General features: G+C 37.8%; 1 protein-coding gene across 1 annotated transcript in view; it reads left to right on the forward strand.

Annotated features, from left to right (window-relative positions):
- Positions 1-25,327, forward strand: part of CDH12 (cadherin 12) — a 203,462-nt gene that overhangs the window by 160,341 nt on the left and 17,794 nt on the right. The window contains exons 7-8 of the mRNA XM_071736637.1: positions 832-1,085; positions 22,287-22,423. Coding sequence (XP_071592738.1) covers positions 832-1,085; positions 22,287-22,423 — 391 coding nt within the window. The remainder of the gene's footprint in view (positions 1-831; positions 1,086-22,286; positions 22,424-25,327) is intronic.

Genomic DNA, 25,327 nt, shown 5'->3' on the forward strand with positions numbered 1-25,327 from the left:
TCAGCTAGATAAGACTGCATTAAGGTTTTTGAGATTATTACTTTTCTAAAATCAAAGGTGCTAAATGGATGTAAATTTACAGAAACCGACACTAAAACAATCTGATTGCAGGATGCATTTCCATAAAAAACCCAGCTAGGTACACGAAAGCTGCTGTGCTGCCTTTAAGACCTTATGATCATACAGCTAACATCATAAGGCAGAATCAAAGTCTTTATTTTTCAACATACATGCAGGGTATACAGGGTGAACAGCAGCTAACTGCAAAGGTAGAAATTCTACAGGAAAAGCTTTGTTAAGGAGACATTCAAATTCACATTCTGAGACACATCTAAAATTTGGCTTGACTCATTGGTATATATCACAGTTTTTGTTTAGGCTCATTTTCATCATGGTCATGGTCCTCTGAAAGCTTTCCCTGCTAAAATGCAGATGTTCTTTTTGAGGAAGTAGATCAGCTGGAGACAGCTGGCTGCCTGTGCAGGGGAGTTGAGAATGCAAATCTCTGGCTAACCTGCACAAAGCTCATTTGCAAGAGATGAATCTCACTCATTTAACTTCAGACATCTACAGTGTAACTTGTTTACATCCGTGCCAGTCATCCTGAATTTTTTGATGTGGAGAAATAGTCATTTGCCGGGTATGATTAACCTGGCTGCTTTCAGAAACCACTTTGGCATGAGATGAACTGCAAAACAAACTTAGATGATTAGCTCAGGAGCTGAAGTTTACAATTAAGGAGTCCTCAGTTATGTCGCTAATCCTACCAAAATGATGTGTAATATTTAATCTTTGGTCACATTTGACGTTTTGCTTTTGTTCTTTCTGCAGCCGTTAGACTTTGAAACAAAAAAGGCATACACCTTTAAAGTGGAGGCTTCCAATCTCCATCTCGACCATCGATTTCACTCAGTGGGTCCATTCAAAGATACTGCCACTGTGAAGATAAATGTATTGGACATGGATGAACCTCCAGTTTTCAGCAAGCCCATGTACACAATGGAGGTTTATGAGGATACACCTGTGGGGACCATTATAGGTGCAGTAACAGCACAAGACCTTGATGCCGGCAGCAGCTCGGTTAGGTAAGGAAGCTTTTCTTTCTTCAATAGCTCTCAGACAACCCAAAGAGCTGGTTACACTGTGACTCATTGGCAAAGAGCTTAGAAATAAGTTATAAAATGTTCCAAGGCTGTCGTAACAAATAAATGCTTCTCCGAAAAATATTGAAAAGAGATGTTAGCTTGTGTGGGGTATCTGGAAAAAGGCACTAAGTGCTGACAGCTTCTTATCATACAGATCACATAAATTACCGTGACATGACTTGAAATTATGTGTTCAGAAAAGGGAAGTAAAAATATTTTTTTACCTTTTTTGTACTTTTTTTGTTTTGGCTGGCATCTGGGGCTTCTACAAAAGTGGCTCTGAAGTACAGGAGTGAAAAAGGAAGTTGTAAATGTTACATCTGTGTTATACCTCAATGAGTGGTTGAATTGGATGATCTTAGAGGTCCTTTCCAACCTTGATGATTCTATGAGTGACAAGTGAGCGCTGCCCCTTTCACAACAACCACTCACTCTCTATATCTGGCAAATAAGAAAGGCTTTGATAAATAATTGCTACATCTGTCTTCGCTAAGGCAGAGGGGACATGAGTACTGGCCCACGTGGTTGTGTTCAGCAGACTTCAGCACAAGTAAACCTTTGAAAAAAAAACTGTCATTTACACATATAGCTTGTTTTCCTCATATAAAAGACAGGGTGCTGTTATACAAATGTAATATATTGCTTTAGCTGGTGTATTTCTAGCCACATTAGAAACAACAAAATGAACAAGAGTCATGTACCAATAAGAACGTTCCTGTGCAGATATGGTCTAAGATGTGGGCAGTCATTACACATGCTTCCATTACACATGCTGGATCTACCTAACTTCAGGAAATATTTTACTCCCAGACCTCAGTGAACAATATTGCAGATGTAATGAAAGTAAACAATATTTAATTATTAATGTTTATGAAATTGGACTATGAAAGAACAAGAAAATGTCACTCATGTGCATGTACATTCATGCATATTTGACCACAAATTTAATTTTGTCTTTTTAATCCATGTTTATCAGCTATGTGTATTTGTACTCAGTACTTATATTGTCAAAGTTGTACAATAGACATGCTAGATTATATGTTGCCATCATGTGCAAAAGTAGTAACAGTTTAGCTCCTGTTTTATCAGTTCACTATTAATTATTGCTTAAAATTATTTTTTCACTCTTTTTTAAAAATACATTCTTCAATCTTTTCTAATACAGAAATGTTTTTGTTCATAAGCCTGTGACACATTCCTTCTCTGACAAAGGATAACAAAGATTCATAACAAAGACTGAAGTGGAAACCTTTTTCCCTTGTGTTAGCCTATGAAAATAGCCCCGCTAAAGTCAATATTCTGTTGAAAACCATACTGTCTTGCAGCCATATAGCAAGCCATTAATGATATTGTTGAATATTTTTTCATATGACAGCAGAATCATCTGAATGCATAACAGCTCCTCAGTGAGAATTTTTTTATTTCACAAAGCCTCCTAGCAGACTCAAGTGCTTTAGCTGCTGATCCTACATTTGCAACTACACTGAAAAAATTATCATCTCACAATTATTTCTCCATAAACTCAGCTCCCTGTAATAAAGATTCCAAAGGCATTTTATAGTGGCTATGTCTACTTCTTTAGCCATCAAGCCATAACTTGGGTATCCAAGTGCCCATCGACAGTTAAAAGATCAGAAATATTATAAAATATCCTCACATTTTTGTCTCACTGCTCTACTTTCTGACCCCTTACACCAACAATCTACAGAATTGCTCCCAGGGTCACTTTTTATAAGCTAATTCAGATAGTTCATGCCCAGAGAAAAATATGAACTACAACCCAGTACTACAAATTTCTCTGAGGGACCTGTTCCTACTCTGAAGTAAGTTGCACATTTAATTTGGTGGATTTTGGAGGGAGATACTTTTCTTTGAGAAGAAGGATATGTTCCAGTAAGCCAGTTGACATGCTGCAAAAATTAAGCTGGAAACCTCTCTTCTGGCTTTGTAAGATCACTTATTCCTATCAGATTTTATGTTTCAGTCCTGAAATGTTTTCCTTGGATGTCATTTATCTGAGTGTGTATTTGATTCTCTTTATTTATCTTGAACTCCAGCTCCTCAAATTTAATGACAAGATTCTTACTATGCTTGTATGCTCTGGAAAAATCTACCTGTTTCCAAATGCTGACTAGTCCAATCAGGAAAAAAAAAAAAAAAAAAAAAAAACACAACTAAATACTATTTTTAGTTTCTGATATATTAGTGCTAAATATCCTCTGACTGAAAAATAAACAAAAAACCCCAAAACAACAGCAACAAAAATTACATGACCAGAAGTTAGAAAAGCATAAATCAGTTTGAAAGGGTTACATGTGATTACAACTTCTTAATATAGTTTAATCAATTATGCTCTTTCAGCTGCTTAAAAATACAGATTGTCTCATAGGCTTAAAGTATGGCTCCATCAATTTAATCATATTTTAGAGAAGGAACCCAAGTAACATCTGAGTAAATATTCCCTCTAAACAAACTAATGTTCTCTGAGGCAACAGCCCAAACAATTTGCTGGGTGGTTCAGTTTCTCTATGAATGAATTAATTTTATCTGAAATGTTTTCCTAGAGCTGTTTGGCCATTAAGATGCCCATTACAGAAAATACAAAATGAATGATCTGGCAAACAATAGAGACTGGGATATAAAACCAATCTGCACTGTATGCAACAGAAGGCAAAACTCTGGAGAACAAAGCAGGCTAGAACAGCTCACATGAAAGGAAGCTGCACTAGTCACAGCATCTAAATCCCTATTATCAGACAAAAACTTTAGCTCTTATGCTGGACACATCAGTAAGGGGGAGATAACAGGTAATAGTGAAGACGATTCAGCTGTTAGAAGAAGCAAAACATTTTGCTGGAAGCCATTGAAAATATTGAGGTTCATGTTATTTTTCTATTTTCTCTTGTTACTGGAATCAAGCTTTTGGACAAGTCAGGAATTTTAAAAGGTTTTCTGGGATAGTATTTGTTAGAGATGTTGAACTGAAAGGGCAAAGTGCACACATTCAATAAGAAACAGGAAATTAAGCATAAGGAGAAAAGGAATCAGAGGTATTCAACACGCGAGAGTGTCTGGCTTTGAAGCTGCTTTGGAACATTATCCCCATGAACCTGATTTTCAAATTGTGTTAAAGCTCAAGCCTGTGTGTTTCAGAAGAGCCATTTTATCTATTCCCATTTTATCCACAGTGCTGCAAGAAATGCTCAGCATAAATGTTAGAGTTGAAGTCCTATGCACTTTGTGATCATTAAAATTCCCAAAGAACTTCTGAAAAGAGCAATGACCTTATGCTCTCAGAATCCTCTACTTTACAATGGTTATAAGAGCTGTCTGTGAGGGGAAAAAAACAATCAAACAAACCACCTATAGTATAGGGTATTACAATGTATGCAACTTGGAAATATGAAAATGTTTTTAGTTAAGATCCTTGTACCTGAAGTACAAATTTAGCACTTCCTTAAAGTCCCTTCTACATGTGCCCATACAGCATGAATGTTATAGACAGCTGTCTAAACAACAAGAAAGTGCAAATGGACTTGTCTGCAATACTTTCTCAAATAGTCATCTTTATCTAACAGAATGTGTAAAGCTCAATGACTTTCCACTGACACCTTTGAAGATTTCTTTAGAGATTATCTCCTGGGATAAACATGAAAGAATTTTTGCCCCTGATGTGAATGCCAGTTATGACTCCAAATACAGTGACTTTTATATTTTGTGCCACAACACTGCCCTTCTGATCTTCTCTGCTTGACACAGGAGTTTTGCCTTATGAACGGCAAGAATCACTCAAAACAGGAAAGCTGTGGGGATTGTGCACATTCCTGTCCAAGTCCAGAGTCATGACACCCTGATATTAAAGAAAGGAAAAGTCGTGTACTAGTTACAGGTCAATGCTGGCTTCAAAATCTTTGGGACAATAATGCATGTGCTTCTAAAGGAAAAGGTTTATTTATTTTTGGAACTAGTTCACAGTCATCCAGAAACTTTTATGCAAAGATTCTGTTTTCCCAGTGCAATATTTTTTCATGTAAAGATCAAGAAAATGCAAATAGTGGGTTACTTCCTGAATCCTTGAACACCTTCTTGTAATGTACAAGCAGAAGCAAGATGAATTAAAGTTGCTTATGTAACAGGGAAGTTCTTGACCTTCTGAAAACGTGATTCTTATGACGTTTGCTTGTATGTACACTTTTAAAATTTTCATTGTCTTTAGAAAAAGAAAAAATCCATCCTGTGACATCAAAATCAACCACATCATAAATTACACATGGAAGACTGGGTCATCTAGTTCCAGCATCTCAAGCCTCTTCATTTACAGATTAAGTTATAGCTATTTTGCTTTGTATGGTATTGCATTGGGGGGAACAAGACGCTTTGCCAGTTGGCTTTGAACAGATAAAAGATGGTGGGGACTCCAGAATTTTTGTTCCTTTTTAGCTGCTTTAGTGGGTTTTGCACACTTCATGCTCTGTTACCTCCTGTCTGTTTCAGTCTCAATTTTAGCTGTACTCTATCCCTTGTCTCTTGTCTCTGTCTCCCAATCACTTTTAAGACCACTGTTACAAGTTCTAACTTACCTAGACTATCAAGTTCAAATTCCTGCACCAGTTACTTTCAGTTCCTGCTGCAAATCCCTTGCTATCTTTTCTGGTCCTCCTACTAGCTGACCCTTTTCTTGTATTTCCTATGCTCTGATAGTCTAATATAGTCTCATATCCCAGAATCCATCTTTCCTCCACAGATGGTTTTTATCTGTTTCCTCCTGAACTGCATCCCATTAACTTCATTGGTGTCCATTCTACTGCCTTGCTTTCTTTTGCTGATGACAGATGTATTTTTTAATCTCAGTGCCTTGATGTATTTTCTACCTTTTTTTTTTTTTTTTTTTCAGTTTGATCTTCTTTCTAGAACTATAGAAACTAGGTTACTATCTCAACATTTTCTCTGAATCCATATGGGTATATTTAGACAACAAATATGCTCCTTCCCCATCACCTTCCTTAATTTCCAGTCTCATTTGTCCAGTCATTCAGCTGTCATATCCACAACAACATCCCTGTATATCTACCTTCCCGCAAAAGTAGAAATTATATAGGTCAATAAAATCCTACTTACTCCTCCTAGGTCTCCTTGACTTTCTGACTCTTCCTGTTCCCTTATCTGGCTTCTAGATTTTGCCATCATCACCTCAGGCAATCACATCTTCCACTCCACTGCTCTCTTGCAAGTTTTTGCCCATAAGATCCCATGTGAGGCTCTGCATTTTACTGTATTTGAATGAGTTTTCATCCTCAGCAACTGGGTGGTTTTAGGGAACTTAACAGGAAGGTGACTTCTTTACAAACACAAGGCAGAAAATTTTTCCTCCTCTGTGGATAAATTTGCTTTCAAAAGGAACCTGCAGCTTAATGAATTCCTGCACTTCAGCAGAGTCACAGCAACCAACTGTATCTCTCTGCTTTAGTTTTACCATGAAGTAAGATATATATAACAAATTCATACAGTAATCTTCATGATAGCTTAAATTAGTATGTTTATATCAAATTTGCAATTGATTAGGTGCACAAGAACAGTTACCAGAAGTCTATTGTCAAGTGACTTAATTGTATTTGTCCAAGGATTGTGGTTCCTCGGTTCCAGGAATAAACTTGAATCCTCTACAAGCAGCCACTACAAAAAAGTGAGAATTTGTTTTAACCTTAGTTTTAAATCTGTAGATTTAAGACTGAAGGGATCACATGTAAGTCTTTGGTGGGGAAGGTAAAGGTACTGTCACTCATTAGCTGCAGCATGTTCACTGGGAACTGCCAGAGACAGCTGAAAATAACTTCTTTGTCATTTTGAAGCACATGCAGAGTGATTTTTTTGATTTGTGTGGGTTTTTGTAGCGCTGGCAAGTATATGAAGCAAAGATGAGTACTTTCTCACACAACTCAGAAAGCCTCAGCTAGAGGAAAGTCAGGTCTTCCCAAATAAATGATTGCTAGGATTCAGTTGACATGCATAAATTTTCCTAGATTGACTGCTGGAAGCATTTGCATCAAGAAATACTATTTTCTAAGTCGAGCAAGCCAAAGCAACTGAGAACAAAATTTAAAACTGAGAGAGTCTAGTTAATGATCGACTTATTGCAGCTTGTGAAAAACAGAAAGTGATCTTCAGTTTGCATATACAACCATACGAAGCTATAAAATTTCACTCAGGAGTTTAGGTCTAAAAGCACATGTAGATCAAATAACTTTATGAACTACTGCTTTCAATGAATGATCTGCTTGTGAGAAAAGTGGATGCTGAAAATCAGGAAGTATGTGTTCAACTAAAAGGCAAAAAAGAACAACTTAGCAGGGAAAGCTTTTAAATTAATTGAGAATAACTAAGAAACCAAGGTGAAGAGAAAGGAAAAACATGACCATAATAATTCTGGTTTATTTCACATCAATTTTTCCACCTGGTGATGTGGTTTTTCAAAGCCAGTTCACATCTCAGAAGCACACACTGTAATTTTACTGTAGCTCAAATAATAGTATTCCTGATTTTTGATCAAGGGCTCGTATTCCAAATTTCTCCAATAACTGATTTCTTAAATGCTCTAGAAAACAACTGTGAGATTAAAACAGAGTTTTAATGGCTGCAGTCATGTCACCTAAAGCTGTGAAGCTCTCAGGGCTTGACTTGAGAGAATTACAAAGGATCATGATTTAAACCAAGAACTAATGTCTAACAAAAACTTATGTGCAACAGGGAAACATGCTAGTTGGTCATTCTGCACAGTGGTTCACCATCTGTACCAGATGAAACCATCTTCTGGTACAAAATCAATCTTCTCAGTATTTTAAGTTAAGGATCTTAGTTCCTTTCCAGAAGAGTAACTACTGTAACCATCACAATTTAGTCAGATTCCAGGTCCTTTCCATCTGAATTTCTCCTATAGATTTGCTTGTAAACATTGGCTCAAGTTTATCAGCATGTTTAAATGATTATTGCATATAAAGTTTCTTACACATATGGTAGGTCTTTGTTGATTTTTCTTTTGGTTTGGTTTGGCTTTCAGGGCTGTTAATTAAGTTTAAACAACAGAGGTTTTGAGAGTTATATACTTTTTAAGATAGATCTATGAAACCTTCAGTCACATCCTGTCTGTGTGGATGTAGAGACACCTCAGATCAGATATTTCTACTTTACTGTGTCCAGTTCTGGTCTCCTCAGTACAAGAGAGACTTGGATATACTGGAGAGAGTCCAGAGTCATCAAGATTATGAAGGGACTGAAGTACCTCTACTTAAAGGAACGGCTGAGAAAGCAGAGAATGCTCATCCTGGAGAAGAGAAGGTTCAAGGAGGTCTTACCAATAAATATATAAAGGTAGAGTGCAAAGAGGGCAGACAGAATCTTTCCTGAGGTGCCCAGTGTCAAGACCAGAGCCCACGGGCATAAACTGAAACACCGGGTGTTCCCTCAAGAAGCATTTCTTCACTGTGAGGGTGTCACAGGCTACCCAGGGAAATGGTGGAATCTCTGTCTGTTGAGATATTAAAAAAGTATCTAGACATGGTCTTGGACAATTTCATCTAGGTGGCCCTTCTTGAGCAGGGTGTTTGGACCAGATGACTTCCAGAGTTTCCTTCCAACCTTAACCCTTCTGTGATTCTGTAGCTTCCATCTTTTCTGATCTGGAACATAGAGTGTGGCAAATATTGACACTGGATCATCTAAGATGGCTGAATGTGAAAAACAAGTAAAGGTAATCTAAATACAATGCTGAGGTTCAGTATATGGAAACACAGGACAAAATAGTTAAACAGACTGCTGTCAGAATTTATGTAAATAATAAGCCTACAAATTTGTAATATCATTAATTTAAGCAGCAAATACGAAAACTGTGTAGAGAAAACATGAAACAGAAATTTGAGAGCATGTAGGGAGACAAAAGAAGTTATTTTAGAGGCAAATTATCACACTCAACTTGGTTCAGGTCAGACCATCAGTGTGCAAGGGTGATTAAGGAGGTGCTTATCCAGCAACTTTTTCCTGTGGCCCTCATGAAATTTGTAAAAACTTTGAAAAGGTTCCTCAATACTTAAACTGAACTCTGCAAATTCTGAATTTCTTTATATGTGCAGAGGATTGGAAAAGACAAATGATAAAGGAAAATTCAGCAGCTCCTGAAATGTCAGAGATGTCCTGAATAATCTCTTAGTTTAAGAATGCTTCACCAAACAAGCTTCAAAGCAACAAAGCAGCCTCTGATTCTTGAATTCACTGAGTGGTTCCTCTTGCAGATCCAGCTGACAATCAAAGTCAGGCCCAACGGAGAATCTAAGAAGGTGATAAATTCTCATAATACTATGAACTGCATTGTTCCCTAGAGCCAGCATGATTACTGTTATTTGCTTTTTATTTCATTGTCTCAGCATCAGCATTGTACTTCAGCCTTTTTCTGGGGAAAAATGTGATTTATTCATATTTTAGTAGACCAAAGAAATAGAACAGAACTAATATTTGCATAAGTCAAAAGCAAATATATCAAATATTATTCCTGATGAATTTATGCCACTAAGCCACTTATTGCCTTAACTCTTTATCAGAGGACAAAAGATTACAGGCCAGGCATGGGAGCAGAATCCCAGGAAATGTATCTGACTTACCCCATGGTGTTTAGGTCACATGTAACCAGGTACAAAATAAAGTTTCAGTTTCAGTTGATGCTGTTTATCTGACAGTCATCACATCTGTTTTCTTTCACTGATGTTACTTTAGGATTGGATAGGTTCACTCAGATGCATTTGCTCCCTGTTTTTCTGTACTCACTGTCCACTGACAGAAATACTGATATGCATCCAGATGCCCTTTTCCCACCCAAACCCAGCAAAGCAGAAGCCCTGCCCTCTCCACCAAATGAGATGCACTCTGTAGTGCTTGTGTGAATTCAGGCAGCAGGTACTCCATATTATGGGCAGGATAAAGGCAGAATACTAAAATAGACCAGAGGCAGCAGTGCAGAGGGAAAAACACCTTTCAAAATCAGGGTAAAATGTTGTTCGAGACCTATAATTATTGGTGCTCTACAGCTTTCCCACTACAGCAACATCAGCTGCTAAGCCTGGGGTTGAAGGTTTTAACTTCAACATGCCTTCTGCTGCTGCTCATAGTCCAGACAATTGAGGTTTAATTCAACTACAGGAGAAAGCTTTCACTCTGCCTGGATGTCTTGAAGTTCAGCTTGTTCAGTGAGGTAGGAAAAATGATGTTTAATTAAATAAAAACAATGCATTTTCCAAATGACAACGGCTTTTTATAGGATACTCAGCTGGCAATGAGAAATGCAGAGCAGACAATGGAGCTGACTGAACAGCTTGATAAGCAAATGAACAAAACCTTTAAAGGGGAGGGAGGAGGAAGCACAGGAATGTGTGGACAGGCAGAACTGGCAGTTTGAAAGGGCTGATAACTGAACTGTAGCACATTTTATTTCCTTTATTGCATTGTGTGTTTTACTAAAATTCTTATTTAAGATTTATAAGGCTTATCAAAAGTTTAACAGCTTTCCTTGCTTGACTCTGACCCATCATTAGTCTGGCTGTTGACAGCCACTGCTTCCCTGTCAATTAATTCTGCATTGTAGTCGATTTTCTCCAAAGAAACAAAGTATAACTTGTTTGCAAAGATATGACTCATTGAAAAATAGGTAAGACGCTGACTGCTAAAATCATTAATCCTTCACTCTCCTGATTAAAAATGCAGAAGTATGCAGCCATCTATAAAGGACTCTGAACCCAGTCATGCTGTATGCTGAAGACTGAAACTGTGGTATATTTTCATGTCTCCTTGAGACACTCATTTCAAAGCATTGCCCATGAGAGCTACCAGCACCACTTCTGCAAGTGCAACTGTCCATTAAACCAGTTTGTGAAACAGGTTAAGTTAGAAAACAGCCAAAACCAAAATTATTGTTCACAGACTGGTCCATTTAATTTTAAGAGAAAATTGTGTTTGGAAGAACTGTAGGACTAATATTGACTTGAAGCAAGGAGGGAGGTCAGGATAGGAGATAAACTCTTGAAGTACAACAGCAAGAGATGCTCTTCTCTGACTAGGCACTTCTGAGAGATGTTGTTAAGTTTAATGGGAATAGATAGTCCTCAATGGTCTTGCTGTTTTCTTTTCATATTGCAGCTAGGGTTTGCTTTTTGTTTGGTTGTTTTCTTTCATCCAGGCATAGTATCTCCCTCTGCAAAAAAAAATAAAAAAACCAAAAACCAAACAAAACTACAAGAAGGACATTGAGGTGCTGAAACATGTCCAGAGGAGAGCTACTAAGCTGGTGAGGGGCCTATAGGACAAGTCATACAAGGAGTGGCTGAGGGATCTGGGCATATTTAGTTCGGAGAAGAAGAGGCTGAGTGGAGACTTCATTGCCCTCTACAGCTTCTGAAAGGAGGTTGTAGGGAGGGGAGGGTTGGCCTCTTCTCCCAGGTTAATAATGGCAGGACCAAGGGAAATGGTCTGAAGGTGCAGCAGGGGAGGTTTAGATTAGATATTAGGAAGGATTTCTTTACTGTTCAGGCACTAGAACAGCCTGCACAGGGAGGTGGTAGAGTCACCGTACCTGGAGGTATTTAAGAAATGTGTAGATGTGGAATTTCAGGGCATGCTTTAATGTCAGAGATTGTAGGGTTTGGTTTTGGTTTTTGTGGGGTTTTTTGGGGTTTTTTTTTTTGGTTTTTTTTTTGTGGGTGATATTTGGTGGAAGGTGTGTGGGCTTTGTGTTTGGTCAGGGTTATTTTTTGCTAGTTTTTTTGTGTGTGGCTGGGCTTGGTGATCTCAGAGGTCCTTTCCAACCATTTCTATTCTGTGTTCACATATCTGCATGGGTATAGCTCTCACAGAATCCAGCTGGTATCCACATGATAAACCAAGGGATAAGAACTGACAGCAAACCAGTCAAGGTTTCCTTTGGTTTGACCACTAATATCTCAGCAGTGTTCTGAAGATATTCAGCAAAGGTACAGAAAGCTGCTTTTCCCATTAAGGGAGATGGCTTAGTAAATTTTTTAAACATATAAACAAAAGAAAATGCAACCTAGAAGAACAGCATCTGCCACTTTGTAGTAGTACTATGTCATTTACAGGTTTTTTTTTGTTAATGACAGGAAAATTTTGCAACAAAACTGCAAACATTATTTTACTGTTATTAGCATCATATTTTTCTAATAATTTTTACTATGGATATATCAGATTATGTTTTTGTTGACAGTAGGTAACTCTGACTGGATTGATTTCCTCTAAGCAGAAAATTACATATTAAAACACGGTTTTACAACTTAGAGTTCTCCAGAAGAGAGGTCCTATTTGTTTTCGTTCTGTTAAGGTTTTTTCTATATTAACAGAATTTTATTCAGAAAAAGTATTTTTATTTCTCAGGTTTTGCTAGTAACCGGGTGACAGATACTCTTTGTTAATAACCAGTACCCTTCCAGGGGAAGGAGAAAAGGGGAATAAGCGAGAAAACATTGGGAAAAAACCCAGAATAGGTTCAATGAAACAATAAATAATAATAATAATAATAATAGTGAATGACCAATATATACAGATATGTAAATAAGGAACCCGCATTCATAAGTTGGTAATTATTTTCTGGCCAGAAAAGTCCTAAACTGGACTTAGCAGCAGATGAGGGTACCTGAGTCCAGGGTCCCAGTGACAGTTCAAAAAAGGCTTGAAGAGTCCTTCCCAGTCCCTGTCTCAGTAAGCAGCATTTTCTCTGCTGAGAAAACAGGATGCAGGTATAACAGCCAAGCAGGGAGACACAACAAACAGAAAAAAAAAATGTAATCCAGCCAGCATAGCAGTCAGAGAGACCAGGAAAAGGGTTTTGGAGGAGCCATTTTATACTAAGCACCGTGGGCAGGAACACTTTGGTCCATTTGAGTCTCTTGACCCACAATTGCTCTACAGGCACAGCTGCTCCCCCTGTTGCAATGGCCACATCCACAGCTGGGAGCAGCTGGTGGGGCCCCAGAAGGTGTTAAGACAGTATGGCCATAAGCAATTTTTATCGTGGTCCTCTTAAATCAGGAAATGATTTTGTTATGTATTTCTAATCTTTTATATATATACTATTTTGTATGCATACAGTGAAACAGTTGTACAGTGTGAAGGGCTCTTTAAAATATATAAGAGGAAACCCTGTGGTTGTATTACCACAGGGACACATGAACGATGTTCAAAGACTACCATCTGCTACTGTTTGCAAGTAATGCATTACACCTTATTTTGTATTATGCTGTACAGAGGAGAAAAAAGGATGTTGACCACTGCTGCACTTGTAAAACCTCATGACTCAAAGTCAAGGATAACCTTTAAATCAAATGAAACTCTTAAAAAGAAACTAAAGTAACTTAATACTGATCCAAATGATGCAGTCTCAAGGAAGACTAGAGATTTAACTATCCTATTTGGCCCATAAAGCAGATAACTCAGATGGCTCTATCATTTAGCACAGGAAAATAAAATGTTATATTATCTCTAATTATACTTGTTTGAACTTCGTGACTTCTCTCAGCTGACGTAGTCTACAGAGGACTTGCTTTAGAAATTCTTGATTGCATCTTTACCAAAATCATACCAATCACTCCTCGATCTTAAATGGATTGGTTATCAAAAGAAGGGTTCAGCACTTGCACCTGAGAAGAACAATAAAGACCTGACTTAATGTTTATAATATGTATATATGTACATATGGTGAAACATTTTTTTGAGTCTTATGTGATGACAACTCAGTGAATAGGTCATCTTAGGAAATGCAGGAAGAAAATTTCAGTGGAAGGACAACACAAACTGGTTTGCATTCTTCTACACGTTATGCTCCCTACTATTTTAATCTCAGGCTTGAAATCTGAATTTTTTGTCTATCACTGTAGCAATCGTTTTTCTGTTTCTATACTTTTTAAATAATAGAAATCTGGAAAAAAAAGTATTTTATTGTTATATTTTTAAATATTTGGAACTGCATCTTAGAGCATGTTTGTAACTGAAACTTATTAGCAAAAAGATACTGTTCCCTGATGAGTATTAGAATTGAGCATTACAGAGACTAATAGAATTATCCTGCCCATCTTTCTAGAAATTTATCTTTGGACACAGTCACCATTACTTTACCTAGATTAACTTTATGATACTAATGGACAGAACTTGTATCATTCCTCTTGTGTGCATCAATGCCATATGGATTTTGCTGCATAGCGTAAGTTTTCCCTTTCTTAATTTAGCCACTCTGCTTCTCTGTGCTGTACAAAATAATACCTTTCCTTTCTTAGTGTTTAAATCCTCCAGCTATCTGTAGACCATTATCATGTCGAGTCTTCAAAGGAAGAAAGGTAATCTAGGTTATCTTTTCTTCTTTTGAAGATCAGCATTAACTTTGTCTGATTGTTGTTCCCATTTCTTCCTATGATCTTCCCACCTCAAAGCAGAAAAAGCCTGTGTTTCTGTAAATTCTTTCATTCCCTTAATGATTTAAGATTCATAGTCCAGTGTAGTTAATTTGCATATATTACCATTTCATACATATTGCTGATTTGCTTTTTATCAACAGAAACTCTTTCTGTAACAATTCTCCCAAAGCAGTCAATCTGAAACCTCTCAGGTAGGTAATACCAAACAAACCAGTTTCAGAAGGCACCAGAGAGCACCAGTGATTCAACCTGAACTGAGAACGCTGCCTTTATCTCAGCTGACAGAGTTGCCTCAATTGAGAGCTGTGTCCCAACCGGCTCCTCAGGGTGACACAAACCCATGGGTCTCATAGCCTGTATAAGAGCTGCAGGCACCTCCTTATCCCAACACTGAGCCACCACAGGGGCTTTCCAGAGTGTCTGGGCAAGGATGTAGTGCTTGAGGAAGATCAAAACAGACTGGTGGTCCAACAGGAGAGCAACTTCAGTGACTGAAGCCCTAGACACAGGGAAGAAGTGGAGCTGTTGAGTGATTCCAGAGGAGGGCCAGAAGCACAATCAGAAGGATGGAATATGTGTCCTATGAAGACAGGCTGCAAGAGTTGGGGTTGTTCATCCTGGGGAAGAGAAGGCTCTGGGGAGAGCTTATAGATGCCTTCCACTACCTGAAAGGGCCTACAGAAAATCTGGAAGGGGACTTTTAACAAGGGCATGTGGCAATAGGAAAAGTGGTAATGGCTTTAAATTGTAAGACTTAGACATCAGGAAGAAATTATTCATTGTCAGGGAGGTAAGACATTGGAACAATTTGCCAAGAGGAGTTGTGTATTCCCTGGCAGTGTTCAAAGGCATGTTGGATGGTGCTTGAGAAATCTGGTCTTGTGGGATATATCCCTGCCCATGGCAGTGGGGTTGGAATGGGATAATATTTAAGGTTCCTTCCAGCCCAGGTTTCTCTTAGAAATGATACTTCTTCTGTCAGGAATTTTCTCACATCTAAAATGCTTCATTTCAGTGTTTGTGTTTGACAAGCTTTAACTGGAGTAATAAGATGCTTTTTAAACTGGGGTTGTCAGCCAAATTATTCAGAATGTACATCGAAAATGTCTGGTTTGGGTTATCTTAGATTCACTATCTGTTTCTGCTTAAGATAAAATTTCACAATTGAAATTGAAATACAAACAAGAATATTTATGCTGATGAGTGACTCAGATGACAGACAACTCTACCAAATAAATAAAAAATAATAAAGGAATATTCCCATTTATCTTTTTTTCATTTTTTTTTTCTTTTCTTCTTTTAGAAGGCTGGTTGCCATTACTATACCCTATTTGTGGAAAAGTAAAATAAAAAGAAAAGCCAGCTAGTAATTAAATGTTAAATGTGTTACTGCTCACTGAATTGGATGATTACTTTCCATCTTCATGCCAATTCCAATTGAATAATGTGCTTTACTCCTTCAGATTATTTTCTGTATGCCTGTTGTTGCATTAGGAGCTGGTTTGGTCTGATTTACTCCCTTAACAGCATCTTAGGGGCATGACCCTTGCTTTTCTTCCCTGCTTACTAGATACGCAGTGACAAAGGGCATAGAAAGTATCTTTACTTTTCCATTCTTTTCAGCAGCATGGGTATGTCAGAGTTCTTCTCATGTTCACCATCACTCCACCAAACCTATCATCTGTGTTTTAGTACCCTTTAGCTAAAACTCCTTTAGAGTTTTACATCTGTGTATTTGGCCTTAATTCTGCTAGTCTAGCTTTAAAGCAATCTTTTCTTTCTCTAAATTACACACATTCATATACACACATATAATAATTCCCTCATTTGAATTTCATGGCTGTAATACCCTGAAAAAGTTCTAAGAACTACATATTCCATTTCAGATGGTCAGAGTGCAGTCATGTTGACAAGTACTACATCTATTTATCTTTCAGGTCCAGTATCAGAAAGAAAACTTTCTGGAAAAAAAAAAATGTTTTTCTCCAGATTCATAAGTCCCCTCAGACATCTCATAGGCAGTGTACAAAAGACTGTTCCTACTTGTGCTCTAACTTTTTAAGAGATATGGGTGCATATGGGCAAGATATTGGTTGTTTACTTAGAATCTGACACCTTCTAGTCTAAAATTATGTCAAAGAAGCTTATCTCAGTCTTGGGTGCTACTTTTCACCATGGTGCCTCTGGGCTAGGAATACATGAGAGAGCACTTTCACCTTGATATGACCCAGCTTTCACTGTGCCAGCCTTGTGCACCTGTTAAATTTTTCTGGTACCTCTTGATTCTCTGATATTTTACCTCTGTACATTTATGACATCCTCTTCAAAGACTTATGAGTGCTTCTGTCACTAGAGAAATCACAGCAAGCACAACCACCTCATAAGAAGGTGTCCCTTATGTCCTTGAAAAACACTGAAGAAAATTCTTAGGCCAGTACTTTGCAACTGTACTTTGGAGACAATAAAGTCCTGTCAAAAACAATCTGAGAAGAGAAACTTACACATGAGCACCAATGGTGGCTGTAACAAATGTTACCTGGTGGAAATACCAAGAGAAATTTTATGTGTGTATATATGGAGTCCAAGGGAGATTTGAATATGAAACAGTAACAGTATAGGTTATTCATTGTCAAGGTAATAGTAGCAAGACTAGAATACTCAGCTGAATTTTAAAAAACTGAGAAGAAAAAAAAAAAGGCTTTTACCTTGTAAAGGACTTTGTAATTGTCTCCTTTTCTCCACTTTTTTGAACTTAGCCCAAGCCATAATTGCATACTGAGTTTAAGCATGAACTGAAAACAAAAATAAAAAATAGAAATAGTAGTATGTTGTAAGTTGTTGCAAGCTGTAACTTGTTATGTGATTCCTCAGTTGCATTGTAACACCCTGCTGTCACTATCAAGGTAGAACAACAAAGAAACACTTTGGCAAGTTTTACAAACTTCTAGTGAGAATGGATCCCACTTATCCCAAGGCCATGCCTTCTAGGCAGGAGAAGTTTCCTCTCCACATTTTTAAGGTCAAAAACCCACAACCCAAGTCCTGAGCTTCACAGCCTCCTTAGCCTCCTGCCACCTCCCATCCCTCCTGAGCATGTTGTCATGCATGTTTCTATAGAAGCAGTGGGACAGCTGTCCAGTTCTTTTATTCATGGTTTAACAGTCTGAGGCAATTACAGTTGTATGCTTGACTGCTCAGAGTTCCTGCTATCCTCACAAGGGTGATTTGCTGTCACTCTTCTATTCAAAAGCACTTCATCAAACACTCGGCCATCCTCTGTGCTGCAGCTAGAGTTAGCACAGTCTCCCTCATTGGTCTCTCTGAATGGGGGTTTTCAGACTTGTCTCTTACTATTTTATAAACCAGATATTTCCATTCTGACTCTTCTATGTTACTTAAGGTACAAATGTAACTATTCTTCAGAAGCCCCAAACAATGTTAGCAAGGGTATATCCCTCCCCATTTAGCCTCCCCAGGCTTCAGTAATACAGTCTGGAATACAATCTGGGAAGCGTATTCAGGGAGACAAATAGTTCAGTTTTTTCCCTTTCAGAGAATATGAAAAATATATCAATTTCCTGGCACTCAGCTGCCAGACAGGCCTGTTTGGGTGCTTCTGAAAAATAATACTGCTGGGTCCTACATGAACAAGTAAGGTTGTGCCATTTCTCTATAACTTTATGGAGAGGCCTCTTGGGATTAGTGCAGTTTATCTGTGTTGCAGGGACTCAGCAGTCAGACAAACCAACAAAAGAAACAAAAAACAAACAAAAAACTCCACAACCAACTAAACAAAAAACAAAAAACAAAAACAAAAACATTAAAAAAAAAACCAAAAACCAAACCAAATCAAACCAAACCCCAAAAAACCACAAACCGAAACAGAGCAAACCAACCAACACACAAACAAACAAAACCACGAAAAAAACCCCACACCACTACCAACAAAACTCAGAAAGCCAACCTAGCCATACTAACAATGCTCGCATAAAAGTTTCCACTTCCACTGAAGCCAACAGGAATTCTACCATTAGTTTCATCAGAAGTAGTTCTAAGCCTGCCATGCTTATTGTGGACCTTGAACCTGCAGATGCTTATGTTTAGGAGGCATACTGGCCTTTAAGTTAATCACCTGTATGGATAATTGCAAGTAGACCATCAGATTCTGATTCTACAAATATTCATGCTTGAATTTAACTTCAAGCACAACAGTGTTCAAACTGAATATGTTTCCTGTAGTTTTGAAGCCTCCTGGTGAAGGAGGCTGTCAGCTACACTGAGATCTGAACTAAGTCCTGTACTTTCTTCATTGGCTCACACTCTGGTGTGTAGGGTACTTAGACAAAGTTCACCTTCCTAAGAGGAAAGATAAGCTAAATTACTTTCTCATGCTTCAATCCCATTTATTTGTGTGTGGCTGCATATTTAATTTTTTTAAAAAATTATTAGCTATTAAACATACAAAGCTTTAAAGATTAATGTTACTATTCCTGAAAGAGTATCTTGGTGTAAAGATCTTTCTTTTATATTTTTCATAATTTTTATGTCAAGCAATTTCTGAACAATGAGGATGAAATTACAAATGTGGGTAGACAATATTATTCTAGTCAAGAAAATGTGCCTGCTCAGCTGTGTAAAAAGATATATGCTGCCTGTAACAATTTCTGAGGCCTTTCAACTACAACAGTGGGTTGGTAATGATATATTTCAATTGATGAAATAACCTATTTCATCTAAAGATAGGATTTTCTTGTGATTTTGAATAAACAAAATGTCTCCAGAGGAGCATGGTTCCTGATATGTGATTTTTTTTTTTTTTTTTTTTTTTTTTTTTTACTATTCAAGTCTTCTTGAGCTATTTGCATTCTTGAATCCCAGTCTGGGATATTTTCCTTGGTAGTATGCTCTATTCTACTGATGCAAATGGTTAAAACTTGTTGGCCAACAATGAATGGCCAGGCAGGATGTGTCCAGGCAGAACGCAGCCAGGCAGGGCATCCTTAGCCAGGATACCTCTGATTTATTGCAAGAGTAAATGGAAGATGCTGCTGATAAGCTTAGAGAAAAGCCAGAGAAGCAACTCTGGTTCACTGCATCAGCATTTCTCCCCTCAGTGCAAACATTCAAGGCCCAGGGTTAAAAGTACAGTGAAGACTTTGAGCATTCCTCCTAACAACCCTCGCCCATGAGCACCGGGAGACAGTGGGCATGTGGAGATGGGGGGAATCTTATGTTAATAACTTCTGGGAGATTATTTGAATAACCCTGCTTCTTGTATGGAAAGGTAATGCATATGTAGGATTTGTAAGGATAAAAGTGTTACTGAATAACCAAGTGGTGTTGGGTGGAGCTATCCACCCCGCACCCGTAACAAAGAATACCTGGTTTAGTAGTCTCAGTCTCTGTGGCCATTGAGTTATACTGACCTTCTCAGCTTCACTACTATTGCTTCCTTCTGCAGCAAGAAACACAGTGTTTATCATTACATTCCCTATATATTTTTTTCCATAAATCAAATGGATAAGAGAAGGAAATACTAGCTTTTATTCTTATTCTTACTGGTTTGAATGCAATGAGGTGTCTATCACATGCACGGTACTCTGGCCTTTGCGATCTTCTAAATGTACTTGTTGAGTGCCATTTTGTTCTTATTGCAGGCTGATCACAAGTGTCTTTCTCAATTTCATTCTGCCTAGTTTTTGATAAAAATCATCCACTTATGAAGAGGCTACCAATGAAAAGAAAATTAGTAGCTGGCAGCACACTGCATCAGAAAGATTATTTTTCTGTTATGAATAGAGACAGTAGCATCAAATGTGAAAACATACTTTAAAAATAATTATCATTTAAGATAAAGTGGTTTGGAATAATTATCAGTTTGCTTTTAAGTTGCTTTTAAGTTACGTTTACAAGCCCATCTCTATTTTCTAATCCGACCTTGCTAGGGAAAAATAAGTAATAAGAACTGTTCTGGGTTGATGCAGTGCTGTTTTGGTAGCAGGCAAGGGGTCTGCTCCCCCAAGGATGACTCATATAAGTAGTTGGAATACCTTTTTCTGCTCTAAAACACCTGCTCCGCTTTAGGCCATCAGTAAAAAAAAAAAGTACACCTCTGTGATTAACATATTCAAGATGGGGAAACACAGGGTAGTTAACAGCAGGACAGAGGAGAAGGGGGAGGTGAGGTAAATCAACATGTGGAGAGAGCAACAGCTGAGGAGAGCAATGCTGGAGCAGACGGATCAAGGCCGGTGAGGAAGGAGGGAGAAGGTAACTTAAGAGCTTTTTCTCTGCATCCCGTGGTCTGACAGCAGCCTGTCCCTTGTACCCACAAGAGGGAGAATGAGGGTGGAGCAGACCCTGAAGAGCCACGGCTGAGCAGATGTTGTGGAGCTGCAGCCATGGAAGGGACTGTTCCGCAAGCAGTCCCCGGCTCTGTGGGCTGCCTGTGCTGGAGCAGTTTGCTCCTGAGGGGCTGTGCCTTGCAGGATGGGGACTCACGGTGGAGGGGTTCATGAAAGACTTCCTCCCGTGGGAGGGACCCCACAGTGGAGTAGGGAAAGACTGTGAGGATTCCTTCTCCCTGAAGAAGAAGGAGCAGCAGAAAACAACCTGTGATATCTGGACTGTAACCCCACTTCCTGTTCCCCTGTGCTGCTGGGGATAGGAGGTAGTAATATCAAGGACAAAATAATTTGGGCCCAGGAGGAAGGGAGGGGTGGGGAAAAGTATTTAAGCTCTGGTTTGTGTTCTCTCTTTGCCCTGTTTTGATATGATTTTAAATTATATTGATTTTTTCTCAAGTTCAGTCTGTTTTGCCCATGATCATACTTTGTGAGAGGAAACCTCACAGCCATTGTCTTGACCATAAAGTTCTATGTGGATTTCCTCCTGTAATGGAGGAGGTGGAGTGAGTGGCCGAGTGTTCCCTTGTTATTGGCCAGGCTCAAGCTACGACAAATACACATTTTGATTTTTGAACAAGTTTTATGTTCATAATTTACAAATGCTCAGGAATTTAAAAAAAAAAAAAAAAATCACGTTGACCTGTTTCTCACAGCTTCTGTGTAACTGAAAGTTGCCCATTCTTCCCAAAGGAAAAATGGCTTTTTTCACTCCTATAGATGTAAGGGAATAAGCGTGCTCTTCTCCATCTTCCATATTGTCCCAACATCCATTGGATGAGGGGTGTTTATGTAGTTGTGCTAACAACCTGTATATGTCCACTAGGACACCTCTTTGCAAGCCCCACGGAGCTATTTCCAGCCTATTGAAGATGGAAGTAGAGAGACCATATCTGAGCCACTCTTCATAATGATTCAACTTCAAGCACTATTTCATATAATTTTTCTGGTTTTACCTCTAAATCTGTTTAGTGCTTTCCAAAATGACTGATAAAAATTATCATGGTCACAGAAGCTATGCATCAGCTTCTCAGGAGCTCAAATATTTGAAGTAATCTGAACAACAGAAATGCTAAATCTTTTATTATTTTCCTTTGAACATCCCAGTTCTTCAAACAAACAAAAGCCACCAAATCATTCTTTAATGTCTTCTTCCTGCAAGGATGGTAATAACTTGAAAGAGAAAAATAACAAAACTTGAGCTAACTACATTGCTGTTACATAAAATGAGTACTCTTTGCGTATTTGCATCTATTTTGTTTAATATTTTTCATGTACAGATACTTCATTGATTGGAAGAATGATGTGGGCAGCTACTTTACAATAGATGCTACTGAAGGAACCATTGCTACTAATGAATTACTGGACAGAGAAAGCACGGCAGAGTACAATTTCTCTATACTTGCAAGTAAAATTAGTAAGTATGACACGAATTAATATGCTAAGGTGATATTTTTTCAGAGTGTAGTGCTCAAGCACAAATATATTGTGATGAGTGCCTGTATTGCAAAAAGATTATTTTAGAAGGCCCAATAGCTATCATTTTGCCAGTCCCACTCTGAAAATGAATGTGATGTTCAAACATATCTGCATAGTAAGGTTTTTCTAGTACTCCTCATGTAGGCACAGTTCCCTCAGAAGCTAAAAAAACATTTTGTCAGCACGAAGAGCATGAGGAAATGTAATGAGATTTTCTCTTTCTTATCTCTGATTTTGCAATTCACTCTATATGAAATTGGGTTAGTCAAAAAACAGGTCTGTCAATCTGATTATTAAAGGTAGAAAAATTTAAAGGCTCATTCAATTCTCAGACAAAATTACACTAAAATTGTGTCAAGACTTAAGGCCATAAATGACTCCACCTGTGTGCTGCATCTCTTCTCTTGTGTTTTATCTCCACCCAAGACTTTATGTCTTACCACTTTTTTTTTTTTTTTTTTTCCCTATAGAATTTGTGGTGGGTTGTTTGTTTTTAGTTTGTTTCTTTTCTGTTCTTGTCTTTCTGTCTTCTGCACAGCACACCCTTGTTTTTTTTAATAAGAGCTCCCTTCTTCCACTGGATTTTGTAGCTGCAGCATTCTTATTGCCATCCTTCTGTGTAGCATTCCTCTTTCATGATCCTGTCAAACTGAAACTCCCATAGGCGTATACGACACTTTTAATACAAGTCTTTTGGTTGCTTAGCAGTGTCACAGAACTATTTGTGTTGACAGCAACAGGCTGTAGAAGAGGATCCCTGCTGCATTTCCTATTAGTTCTCTATTGTTTGTGTATACAGAATTGCAAATTTCTGAAGCAAAAAACATGTTTTCCTCAATATATTGCTTGAAAACAAGTCTTCAAAAATAAAATGTGTTACTCACAGGAACAGGGAGATTTTGGAAGCAGAGGAGGTATACATCAGTTAAAATAAAAAAATATATTCACAGTTGTAGTTGTCTCAAAAAGAACCATAAGCTCACTCCCTGGAGCCTGAAATATAACAAGAACACCAGGCAAATGAAAACTTGAGTTTTATCTGTAGCTTAGAGAAGGAATACACTAACATTAGAATCTAAGCTATGACAAGTGATTTGGTACAGGGAGACACATGTGCATGTGTATATTGACAGAAATTCCAGCAGAACTGTAACTTTTTTCCAGAGAAACTGAAAGGCAGGCAGGTGAAGAGCGGATGTCATGTAATGGTCTATGGTTCACCACATCTTAACTATTTAGATTTATTTATGGATGAAAAACATCTGAGATTTGTAAGTTTTTTCTGCAGTAAGGCAGCAGTTTAGTAAACTTTGTTTGGATCTGTTTATTATTCCCAAGAGTAAAGCTAGATAAAATCTCCACGTTTACTTCTCTGTGCACCTTCCCAGTACATATATAGTAATAACACATTTATGTAAAGCTATGGCAGGTAGTTTATATTACAAAATCTCCAATCTTAGCAGTTGGTCAGTTAAGAATATACTCATAAGACATATCTGTGATTCAACTGGAACTGTTCATTATCCATAGCATTAAAAATAATTGCCATACTCGTACAACAAAATTATTAACAATATTTTGAAGGATTTGTGGTATACTGAATGTCAAAACTTCATATTCAGTTGTCTGTCCAAGAGTTAGCACAGAAATAAAGGCTGGCATTTCAGGGTTGCCACACTGCATGCAACCAAAAAATGATCAGAGAGAAGAAAATATCTGAAGAAAGAGGGAGTAGGGGGGAAAGTACTATATTTGAAGAATTTTCACTGTAAAAAATTGTCAATTTTTTTCAGTACTAATATAGAAACACGCAAACTGCTATTATTTATTAGAGAAAAAGTGCACTAAACTGCTTTGGCATATATGTGATAACATAAGGGAAGTGACTCCTGTATTGGAATCAGTTGCATAAACTTCCCTCAGGAATGGACAGTACTTCTACCTATTTTTAGTTCTTCATGACTTTATCTCCTTAAAATTAAGTCTATGGACTACTAATAAGCACATTAAGTTCTGTTAGTTAAAACTTTGTTGCTAAAACATTTTTTTATCTTCTCTCTGTTAGAGAAAAACAACAAAGGAAAAAAACCTCACCTTTTAGCCACATTCTCCAAATAACTTTTCTTGAAAAATCCAATTATGAAAAAAGATGGCCAATATTATCTCCATTAACTCAGAGAGAAAAATAAATTAAACCTGCCTTGCTATCAGTCTCCTGTATAGTGAAAATTATGCCCAAGTCATAAGCAGGCTTATATAGACTCCCTGACTGTGCCCGAGTCCTAGGATCTTCTAAGAGACTGTTCCCCTTTCATCTTCCTTAGCTTCAAAATGAAACCCTATGTGAATCAGAGATGATGCTTGTGCTGTGTTTTTTCTCATAGCTAGTAAAGTGTTGAAGTAATATGACTCTGGAGCAATCAAGCTACCTTTCAAACAATGGCACAAATGGCACACAGTTCAGGTAGCTAAATATAGCAGCAGACAGTTGACAAACAATTGTAGATATGGATGTACTATTTGGAATCTTTTTACAACCTGATAAATCTGACTGTTACAGGCACTAAAGCAATGGAAGTTCAAATTTTTAGAGGAATACATTTCAAAAACAGAAGAGAATTACCTTGTGTTAATTAAAGTAACCTATCACCTGTTGCAGAGAAAAAAAAAAAAAAAAAAAAAAGCCCTGCTCAAAAGACCAGTTTGGAAATTTGCAAAGGATTTTGTGTCCAGCGGTCTCATTCTACATTTCTTTTACCTCCCTCCCTCCTTTCACTTCCCAGTTTCTCCATACATCTTTTTGTTCCCTGACTATAGTCCAATGGAGATTAGTTGTTTTGTT

The sequence above is a fragment of the Heliangelus exortis genome, chromosome 2 (assembly GCF_036169615.1).
Source record: "Heliangelus exortis chromosome 2, bHelExo1.hap1, whole genome shotgun sequence".
Classification (NCBI taxonomy): domain Eukaryota; kingdom Metazoa; phylum Chordata; class Aves; order Apodiformes; family Trochilidae; genus Heliangelus; species Heliangelus exortis.